This window comes from Cydia amplana, chromosome Z (genome assembly GCF_948474715.1).
Source record: "Cydia amplana chromosome Z, ilCydAmpl1.1, whole genome shotgun sequence".
Taxonomy (NCBI): Eukaryota; Metazoa; Arthropoda; class Insecta; order Lepidoptera; family Tortricidae; genus Cydia; species Cydia amplana.
Window position 1 is genome coordinate 24,864,244 of NC_086096.1, and position 12,138 is coordinate 24,876,381.

At 37.9% G+C, this 12,138-nt stretch overlaps 2 protein-coding genes across 2 annotated transcripts in view; one reads left to right on the forward strand and one right to left on the reverse strand.

Moving 5' to 3' along the window:
• The window catches only part of LOC134661309 (HIG1 domain family member 1C-like), a 156,824-nt gene that overhangs the window by 124,939 nt on the left and 19,747 nt on the right, over window positions 1–12,138 (forward strand). The gene's annotated exons all lie outside the window — the stretch shown is intronic.
• Window positions 10,389–12,138, reverse strand: part of LOC134661296 (serine/threonine-protein phosphatase 2A activator-like) — a 46,887-nt gene continuing 45,137 nt past the window's right edge. The window contains exon 3 of the mRNA XM_063517294.1: window positions 10,389–11,462. Coding sequence (XP_063373364.1) covers window positions 10,473–11,462 — 990 coding nt within the window. The 3' untranslated portion in view covers window positions 10,389–10,472. The remainder of the gene's footprint in view (window positions 11,463–12,138) is intronic.

Here is a 12,138-nt window from a genome sequence, read left to right on the forward strand (position 1 = left end):
GGAATTAGTCCGGTTTCCTCACGATATTTTCCTTCACCGAAAAGCGACTGGTAAATATCAAATGATATTTCGTACATAGTTCCGAAAAACTCATTGGTTCGAGCCGGGGTTCGAACTCGCGACCTCCGGATTGCAAGTCGCACGCTCTTACCGCTAGGCCACCAGCGCTTCCTTTTTGCGAAATATCATTGTTATATGTAGACAGATATATTGCTTAGACGCCTTAGACATAAGGATTGAAATCAGTCCAAATTTGTGCAGGAATGTAGGTATATATTCAAATTTCGTCAAGTGGACGTAAACTAGAGCTGGACGAAAACTAGCGCAATGACCCTATAAGTTTATATCCTCCTGACACCTGGCGTCCTTTACAAAGTGCTAAATAAATCGTACTCTAAAGGCCGACCATTTTTGAACTTCTTATATCGACAATGGACGACCGACCTACAGGTAGCCTCAATTCCCGAGTGTTTGTTTTTCCCGCAAAAAAATTATTTATCACGTGATTGCTCGCAGCCAATGAAATTTAAGCAATGGCGATAGTTTGTCCTTGAAGTTCGATAGAGATATCCTACCTATTGGCCGCCATTCTTGTAACGCGTGCTCAGGAGTTTGGAACAATGGCAGCACGTGGCCGACGCAGTAAGTAAAACTTAAAATGTTTTTGTTAAATTCACTTGTTTTAATGTAGGGTTGTTTTGTTATAGAATAGCAAATTAGTAAATATTTTTTTGAAATTACGTACTTTTGTGTGGTAATAAAGAATAATAAAGTAAATAAATCGTCGTAAAAATATTAAACCTATAGAAAGGCACATCGTTCGTAGTTTATGTTTTAAGTTTGTGAAATTGATCTTACGTAAATCACTTTCGGCACTTATACCTAAAGTAGTGAATATATTATTTTCAGCGTTACGAGACCGCAGAACTTCTTAATAACTCCGAATTAGAAGATTCGAGTGAAGATGAAGATTTTACTGAGGAGGTACACGCTTTCATAAATGAATCTCGATCTTCAGCTGAGGAAGACTCGAGCGACAGCGACAGTTACGACAGCGATGATGGCAATGTACTAAGAGGTCGAGGTCGTTCGTGTAGCCTCGGTAGAGCTACTGGTCGTCGAGGTCGGGGCAGACGACGTTCTGGATGTCGGGTTCGTACACGTGGTGGCACTATCAGTCAAGGTCCAAGTCGCCCAGAAGATGTTCCTTCATGGAAACGAGATAAGTTCGACGTTGATTTGCCAGGTTTGTCCTCACCATCTTACTTGCCATCCATTCAAGATCCATCAAACATCAACGAGTATGTGGAAGAATACCTGGATGATGATTTAATTACAAACATATTTTATTTAATGAAAATGTTAATTATAGTAAGGCACTTGCACATTACATTGCTCTTGTTCGCAAATAAAGATTTCAGCTAGATAGCTACTTAGAGATGTTACGTTTTTGACTGACTATATTCATAAAAATAAAAAATATGATTGTTTAGTACTTAATGTGTAACATTACATTAAATTTTCTTAAAATGTTAAATTATTTGTTTCATTTTATACACGTAACCTACTTATGCCTTAATGACCTAAAGTCCTTTATAAAGGACAAAAAATACCAAAACAAAAATATGCTCAATGTCTTAATCCAATAATATTAAAACGCCTTTGTTTTAGTGAAAACTCAGGAAACACATTAGTTAAGGTTTTATTCAACATGCGAGGTCTCGGACTTTCCAACAGAAATAGTTTAATGCCTTGTAAAGTACATTCGGTCATAGTGACAAGTTATTTCAGTTAAATGCTCGGTGTCAGGAGGATATGAAAGGATATTCGTTAACGTTAAAACTAAATGCTAAACAAAAAAATAAATAAAGGTATATTTTGTAATTGAAATACATTATTTTAAACACTGTAATTTGTATTTTGTATTTCAAATACCCGTCACCAAAGTAGTTTGTATTTTGTAATTTGTATTTCAAATACTTTTAAAAATGTATTTTGTAATTTGTATTTCAAATACGTGGAAGCCAGTATTTTGCCCAACCCTGGCTGAAAGTGATACGTTCCAGCCCTTGGACATTTTACTTTTAAACTACGACCTACAACTACGAGGTGTGACGACTGGTCTAGCCTAGTTGATAGTGACCCTACCTAATGAAACCAATGGTCCTGGGTTCGAATCCCGGTAAGAGCAATAGCGGGTATTACTGCAATGTTTTGTCGCCAGAGTGCAGCAATAGCGCCTTTAGTAAACCATAGAGTAACTTATACATACTGTATTTTAAACTGTTTTGTGACAAGATATTAAATTTATTCCTGAGGCATGGGTGTTTTCTATATATTTAAGTATTTGTATATTATATATGTAGGTATATCGTTAACTGAGTAGATACCCAGGACACAAGCCTTCTTGAGTTTACCGTTGGGCTTACTCAATTTGTTTAAGAATATTCTATAATATTTCTTTTTAACCGACTTCCAAATCTAAAAGGAGGAGGTTATCAATTCGGTTGTATGTTTTTTTTTATTTTTTTTATTTTTTTTTATGTTTGTTACTCCATATCTCCGTCATTACTGGACCGATTTTGAAAATTATTTTTTTGATTGTATGTATATGCATACAGATTGGTCCCGTTTTTGTCAAAACCCAGTTCTGATGATGGGATCCATAAGGAATCGAGGGAACTCCTCAAATCTTAAAGGCACACATATAGTGATTTTTGTATTTTTATCAGCAAATCAAGCATATACATTCAAAAAAGTGACATTTGATGAAGTGGAACTGCTGATGATGATCAGAACGGAACTCTTCAACGATGCATAGCACACGTCTGACGATTTGTCCTCTTCGTTATGTTTGTTAAGCAAGTTAAGTTTTTAAGCTACATTTTTGTCAAGCTCGAGTGCTGATGATGGGATCCATGAGGAATCGAGGGAACTCCTCAAATCTTAAAGGCATGCGTATAGAGATTTTTGTATTTTCATCAACAAATCAAGCATATACATAAAAAAAAGTGACATTTGATGAAGTGGAACTGCTGATGATGATCAGAACAGAACTCTTCAACGACGCATAGTTCACGTTTGGCGATTTGTCCTCTTCGTTATGTTTGTTAAGCAAGTTAAGTTTTTAAGCCACAATTTTGTCAAGCTCGAGTTCTGATGATGGGATCCACGAGGAATCGAGGGAACTCCTCCAATCTTAAAGGCATGCGTATAGAGATTTTTGTATTTTCATCAGAAAATCGAGCATTTTCATTAAAAACTGTCGCATTTGATGAAGTGGAACTGCTGATGATGATCATAACGGAACTCTTCAACGACGCATAGCTCGCATTTGGCGATTTGTCCTTTTCGTTATGTTTGCTAAGCAAGTTAGGTTTTTAGGCACATTTATGTCAATCTCAAGTCCTGAACATGGTATCCATGAGGAATCGAGGGAACTTCTCAAATCTTAAAGGCATCCGTATAGAATTTTATATATTTTCATCAGAAAATCAAGCATTTACATTAAAAACTGTGGCATTTGATGAAGTGGAACTGCTGATGATGATCAGAACAGAACTCCTCAACGACGCATAGTACACGTTTTGTGATTTTCAATTTCGATTTTGACTTGGATTGGGCCCCAGACTCCGGACTCGGACCCGTACTCGGACTCGGACCCAGACCCGGACCTTGACCCGGAAAACCACTATGATACCTAAACTAAATCAACCACTATGATTACCATAAAATGTATACATATTACCAAATAAAGTAGGTATAAGCACCGTTAAGTGGGTTAGGCTAGTAGTTAGAGAAGTCGGTTTTTTTTATTAAAGATTATATTTAATTATTTCGCTTAGCAAGGATTATGCTTTTGAGATTTGAGAGTAAGTAAATTCCCATTACGTCAGATATTCGCACGTTTGGTTTCAATCAAGCGGACGAGGAATCTATTTAGATGTGTGTGTAGTTCGAGTCGCTGAGTCATGTCATGCTCGTTTCCCCTTCCCGATGCAGCCGCGCCGCGCATCGTGCAGCCGGGGAAGCCCATCACGAGAACAGGAAAATGCGTGCAATTAGGGTGCACAGTTGCGCAACCTATGTACACCCACGTGCAAAAGTGCTTTTGGTGTAGGTATATCCGGTTACGTAAAAGAGTGTTATTTTAGGATTTGGCAAATATTAACCCATTCATGGCCACGAACCGCCGAGCGTACACAATACGCCAGGCCACCATACAAATCGTTTTTAGCTCTAATCTATGTACGTACCTAAGTATTGCATATAGTCATGTTGACAATTTGGTTACCTACATTGGGTGTCATTCTGAATCCCTAACAACGTTTGTCCTAAAATCACTTGCCCTAACTGGTTTGTCCTAATGGGCACATGCCCTAACGATCAATTGTCACTCTGAGGTCATAACGACTATTTTCCATAATGTAAGGTTCTGAAAAATGGTTAGGTTTTAGAACTTGCTGCCACAAAAACGGGTTAGGTTAGGGTTAGAACTGCGACCCTCGCAAAAAAGAAAATATGCTTAATAACATTAGGATAAGTAATCAATAATTAGGGAAACCAAAATTAGGGTTTTTAGTTTTAGGACAACTGATCATTATGACAAACAATATTAGGGAATGCAAAGATAGGAGAAAAGACTTTAGGGATTCAGATATAGATCCACCTACATTTTGGCAGATGGTAAACCACTTGGCTAGAGAAACTTGTGAAGCATTCACATATGCGCCTAGGTATATTGAGGAGGTACTTATGAAATATACAATACATACTTATAGGTAAGTAGGTACCTAACATTTTAGCCTAAAATTGTTTCCCTCAGGTTTCTAATTTTTGCCTCACCCCTCGCTAATAAAAGGCAAATATTTTTGGTGAGGCAAAAATTATAAACAAGCTGGGAGACAGTTTTCATCCGAACAAAGCAAAAATGGACGCCCAAATATAGGTATATAATATACAAGTATTACCCTTAAAAAAGTCTCTTAGGTGGGTAAGGTGGGTGGGTGTACCTAGACTAGGTGTACTCTGCCTAAACTGCACGAGGCGGTAAATACGCAGAAGTTACGCAGCGTACTACGTATACACGTGAACGCGAAGCGAAGCGATGCGGCGCGGGGTGAATCATTCCTTTGATACCTATAGAAGTGTCCTACGTGGGCGATCTCGTTGCGAACGCTAACGCCATGGGCCCACCGCCCCGTGTTCGCAAGTTGTACGCTTACGTAAGTAATAAGACCTTAAACATGCTTGACGGGCCAAAAGGCTTCACGACACATTCATATTATCACTCCATACTCCAACGCTGAATCAGTCTCGGAGAATAAATTTTAACAATAGACCATAATCACTTTTTAACAATAAACCTACTTATAGTATAGTGTAGTTAGTGGTAGGTATACCTACAGTTGCACGGGTGCAACGCGCGCACGTCGCTCACACACAGCACAAGCATAGGTACAAACGTTTATTTCAGAGGATTTTCCTGTTAGCTAATTACAGAGCGCCTACCGCAAACCACGTTCGACGTGTTGCCTCTCTGTCGCACTTGTAAATTCATACGTAAGTGTGACAGGGAGATAACACGTCGAACGTGGTTCGCGGTAGGCCCTCAGATGTCCACGATGTTTCAGTTTCACAGAACGCGTTGATTACGTGCCAGGGTGACGCGCAGGTTGTTTGATAGGTATTGGCACACATCTATGTACCTATAATCAATTAATAATGAAGCAGGTGCAAAAGCATCTTTAACGGGCATAAAGACCGCGTCATCATCGTCTGCGTAGAATTGATAGAAACTATCTCAATACCAAATTTCATCTAAATAGCTTCAGCGTCCAGACGTACCATGACAGACAGACAGAGTTACCTTCGCATTTATAATACGTACCTATACTACATATAATATAATATATTCGTAAGTAAGGGTTATTACTATTTAAGTCTCCCAATTAAATTAGGTACCTATACCTAATCCGTCAAGTCGGTCCTCCTGTATGGATGCGAGACATGGCCCGTCAAGCAAGACATAACCAGTAGACTCCAGGTGTTTGTAAACAAGTGTCTGCGGCGAATCGTAGGAGTCTTCTGGCCACGGACCATCTCCAATATTAAATTATGGGAGTTGACCGGACAAAACCCTTTAGCTAAGGAGATACTTCTGCGGAAATGGCGCTGGATAGGTCATGTTTTACGAAGGCCAAACAACCACATATCCAAGCAAAGGCTGACTTGGAAAATTCCCGGAAAAAGGGGGCCAGGGGGCCGATTTTTGAATTTCGACCGCTCGATTTCGTGTATTTCATTCAGTAATATCTCCACTACTAGGCATATAAATTCTACTAATATAATTGAAAACGAGTGGTCAGTACCACTCGATTCCAAATTTCTATCACTCGTTTTTCAAAAATTAGAGTTTCGCCGTTTTCCACCGATTTTCGAGTGACAAAATAGAATGATCGAAATTCAAAAATCGGCCCCCAGGTCGCCCACGTACCACCTGGAGGCGCACAGTGAAAAAGGAGGCCGCACGAGTCGGCCTCGGCTGGGCGGAGCTGGAGCAGGCCGCGCTGGACCGCGAAAAATGGAAATCCCTTCTGAGAGCCCTATGTCCCTGATGAGGGATAACAGGATACCATCCTCATCATCATCATACCTAATCCGTTACGAAAACTTAAAAACTGTATTATGCGCATTTTATGCTTTGCCATTTACCGTCTTTTATCGTAGAAGTCTATAAATTATAATATATGGTACCTAAATTACCGGTATTCGCATGGCATGGTAAATAATATTCGCATGGCAAGCCTTCAAAATTACGTTTATTACTTATACAAATCGCCTTGCAGTGCTTTACCTACTGCGAAACAAAAAAAATGGGCTTGACGACCACTTAACGGTTCCAAGTTCACAGGGAACCATCGAATAACTTGAATGAGGGCCGCGCACGACTAGTGGCTGTGGAGATCTTTATAGAGGCTTTCGTCCAGTAGCAGAATGTGTTGAGCTGTGCTGCGATCTACTACTACTGCCCTTTGGCGTCAATTAAAGTTACGCGCGCGGCTGCAGCAGCCGAACAACTTTCGTGCAATCCGACAAGGTTCACGTCCTGACGCGCCCCGCCCGCACGATATGCGTGGCGTTCAAAAGGTTAACATGTTATTACAAATAAATTTGTAGAGTGATTCAAACCAAAACTAAATTATGATAATAAGATAGTACTGTACATGCATTGGGAACTTGCGCATGGGTTGCCTTGCTAAAGCAGGTCCCAAAATGAATATTGAAATACCACTGCAACGGTTTGGCAAAAATCAGAGATAAAACGCATTATTTCCCCACTTGATATCTGATATACAAACGGCAACCCCCTTAGCTGTCCATCGTTGGACCGTATGCCTTTTGTAATAAGGTTGACGAACTGTCAGTTATAACAGTGTGGGCAATGTTACTTACTAGCCAACCCTCTGGTGAAATTTCTTTATATCGTCAGGTGACCACCAAAATTTCGCACATTAATTATCACCACAAGTTCATAGCGATAGTGAACGATATTAGTACGATAATAATGTCGGTTTTTGTTTATTTTATAGTACTTAGTGAGTTGTGGTTGTCATCTTAGTCTTATTATATGTATAATATTTTTTGTTTGAAAGATATAACAGATGAGGGTTGTAAATACTATCCCTCCAATGAATTAGAATAAATCCCCTGTTTAGTTTAGTGTAAGAAATGAATTAAGCTTGATGTGGCAATGCACACTACTCGATCACATTAGTCAATAAAATAAGCAAAACATGTCAGACGTAAGTATTTTATTTATTAACCACTAACCCACTAACGGCAAATATTTTGCCATTACTGGGTAACGGCAAAATATTTGCCATCATACAACTCGGACATTTTTTTAACTCAATGAATGCGTTGTTAGTTAGTATACATTTTAGTTCGCATTGGAGAATATACTTACTCGTACCGACGAATCTACGAAGAAAAGGAGAGCGGATAACAGTTATTTCATCTCTTGTAAAATCTTAATTCTTTGGCAAGACTCATATATTTTGATATTGTCTAGTTTGTCTAATTTTGAACAAAAATATCTATGAATAAAATTGGTTAAACGCTTGATTTTGTCGATAATCATAATTCTCATATTTCAAACGTCAAATTAATGCTTAAAAATATTAAAATATATTTCAGTTTCAGTCGTAACGTAAGCACTATGAAAATAGGTACCTACTTCCTACTTTGACATTCATTGACCGGCAACAATGGAAAACATATTGCCGTCTTGTAACTTGGAAATGACAACAGACGGAAAATAGTTATTTGTACAACAAGAGATCAAAGTTTGATATTTCTTCGAGTGCTTATTTTGAGACCCGTGCAAGCGAAAGATTCTATAATCGCTACGCTCGTGAATCTAATTTAGAATCTTGAGCGTAGTAAGGGACTCAAAAGCGCACGAGATGTAAATAACTTTGATCTCGTGTAGTACACAACATTTTTCACCTCAGCAGTGAGAACATATTAGAGAACCCGAAAAATGTATTCTTTCTTCATCACTTACCTCTATTCACTCATGTTTTCTTAAGATATACCAACAATTGAGCAAATCGACACGAGTTGCGAATTACCTATCGCACGTGTATTGAACAACGTTTTACAGTACATATGGCACTTTAAAGTTTCGACATACGCACGAAAAGTGCTATTTTACGCACTAGTGCGGAAAAGTAGCCCCTTTATTTAATAGGCCTAAAACATGCCTATACCTAAACTATCTATCTCGAACTCTTATTTCCATATACTCGATACCGTACAGTATTTAACTATTTACTATTCAACGTCGTGTGCGAACATTTAGACAATCCAGTGATAAACCAACCTAATGACTCCCAAGTCTTGTAGCACCGATTACCCAATACGTCGTAAGCGCCGTACAACGTTGAACAAAATATAACCTTTTAAGGCCAAGTGACAGTGTCGTATAGCGTAGCCAAAAGGGCGTAAGCGCCGTGATTATTTGAAACAATGTCACCTTTTATAAGTAAGTGATACAACGGGCCAGTGTGCCACTGGGTGCGCTGTATCCTTCTCCGCTAACGGGAATTAGTGGTTTGTGGTAAATAAGCGAGGAGCGAACAGCGGGTAACGTTTTGCGTCAATTAAGAGGGGGCTAACGCAAAGTTGTAGTTTTTATATAACCTTTTACACGTTTAAAGGAGATTTTCCATGTAAATTTTTTGAATGACAAATTCAACCAATTTACAATTTATTTGGCAAGGACAGACTGTAACCAAAACCTTAAAAAGTTGACCCGATAGAAAACATCGCGAAAGCATGTATAATTTTCATTTATTTTTAGTATTATATCATTGATTTCCCTGCATACCATAGAAGTACAATTTTATTATAGTATAAAATAGCTAGTGATATAAAAAAAAGAAAAATGTAAAAGACAAAGTAGAGGGGTCGTGTCGTATCAAAAAGTCAAAGAGCTGGCGCAAAATAGGAAAAGCTGGAAGATACTCCACCGACAAGAGAGTAACTCTTAAGTTAATGATGATGAGATTGATGAGCTAGAGATATAGCCGAGGGATATGATTAGAAACATTTTTGACCATCCCGTTAAAAAGCTTCCAGCTGGTGGCGTAGACACTAGTGTGAAAAATGATAAGTAAAAAGGTTCACTCTACTTTTCCGCACTATATGTACTGTAAAATTATTTTTCATCACACTTGCTCGGTAAAGATTTTTTTTTCATGCAGGTGTACTAAAGGACAAAGGCGTATATTGTTCCCGCGGGAATTATGGATTTTGAAAATAATGTTGCAACTCCTTAGGGACTTATAACTTTATTTATTTATTTTGTCTCTAATTCATACAAACCAAGTAGCGTAAATGAGTTTTACTTTTAAAATACTTATTATTTATAATTTAATATGTTTGTTTGGTTAAAAAATAGTTAATTTGATTAATTTAATAGCCATTCAAAATATTTTTACATAATTATCTATGCCTATCCTGTTCATCGAATCCTTCAATTCCTAACGTGTCGAGAAATGACAATATAGCGGACAAATGTATGCTATCTCACCGTGTTTAAGAATGAATTTGCTTAAAATGTAGTGTTTTCTTCGCAAGTGTGATGAAAAACACCGTGTAACTCCAGGGGTAAGAATATTGCAAACTCGGGTCTTCAATTCCCCCCAGCCTGCGGCTGTCGGGAATAACCATCCTCGTTTTCAAAGTTTCACTTACCCCCCTTGTTGCACAATTTACTATTATTACATTTTATCCCTGTCAATAATGTCAATTACGACTATATGATATTTTAATAATTAATACGTACAATACAGTTGATTATAATTATGTAAAGTTTTCTAATCGAACAAATAATAATAATAAAACTGACTGACATACACGGAACACATATTGCAGTTTACACTTTTACAGTCCAAACTTTTTGTTTACTGATGAAGGGGGAACCGACGTATGGGGAGTAGGGACCCGAACATGATGTGCTGCACCACAGGGAACTTGCTGAGTACTTCTTTTTTGTACATCTTAATTAAACCTTGATTGATTTTTGCCCATGAGCCGACAGAGCTTATGCTCCATAGTTGGTTAGAATGCTCTGCAAATGGACCTTTCTTTACTTCTTTTATGTACTTAATGCATGAAAGAAACATGTATTCATCAGCATATTTATCAATGATGTCATCCTCTAGAAACTTGACAGGAGGATATATCTTTGGCTGATCAATTAGCTGAGCGCTTCCCCAAATAAACGGCACAAATTGGTAGTCATCTAAGCTCCACACACCATGACTGCCTGCCGGCTCCATTCTGTATGTTTTCTGCAATTCTCTCACTATATTTAAGTACTTGTTAAATACCAGGAATACTGTTGCCACATTATCTTCCGCTTGAAGGAAACCTATTTTGTATAAACAACAGAGAAACATTATGAAAGCCATTTCGTGACCGGTTCCATAATCGATCCTGGTGGCGTTGCCAAAGCTCTCCTCCAGGTAAGCTTTGATTTCTGCTATGGCACTGTAGAGAGATTCAGGCATCATTTTTTGTAGCAGTGTTGTGGTGTTGGATTTGACTTTATCAAGCCAATCCCTAAAAGCTGTGTTTCCAAATCTTTGAGGCTGTTCAACAGGGGGAAACTCGTCTATCATTTTATTTATCTCTTCCAGCACATGTAATAGTTGCTTGACATTGTTGTTCACTTTGCAGTCAACTGACAAAGGTTTGCTTTTGATAGATTCATTGATTGTCGCAATAAATCCTGTATATTCCATGTATGCCTCAGACTTCTCCCAAACAGCCATATCGGTGATAGTTTTAACAGCCTTCTCTGGCTCTCGGAAGCGATGGTTAGGGGGCACAGATGTAACTATGTGACTTTCCATTTTTTTTCCATCACCAATTACACACTCCGAATTCATCTGAAAGGTATACATATGTATGTGTACTTATATGTATTTTAAAAAGAACTAATGGTCAAGTGCAAGTGACTATGTATGCATAAGGATAGTTCCATACCTTCTTAAGACGCGTTTTCAATTAGTGTTCTGAGCATACATTTTGTTTTGAGCAAATATTTGCTCTGCCCATTTACTATTGAAGCAAGTGTTCCATAAACCGAACAAATGAATGGTTGCTAGCTCAGCACTGTTCAGAACACTAAGTGGCTTTGACGCGGCTGTACAATAGGAAAAAAGAAGCCACAAACAAACACACAAAAGCCTTACGTTGTTTTAAAAAAAGGAGTAATATGACGAAAACAAAAATTAAAACTGCTTAACCCAAAATATTTTGTAAAGACTAAGTATCCCGAGTCTAATTTCCTTGAATTTATTTTTTGATCCCTCTTTTTTATTTGTAAAAATATTTGCATAATAAAAAAAATATTTCATATAATTACATTAATTACCCCAAAAAGTAGTTTGAGAAAGTGAACAAAAAACCATTGATTCTGTTATTAAGACAATGTGCACAACATTTTCTATCTACTAAATATAATTGGTGAAACAATCAAGTCACATATATTATGTTGTTTTTGTTTACATCCTTAAGATTCAATAGAGTAGACTGCCGGGAATAGAGAATGACTAGTTTGTT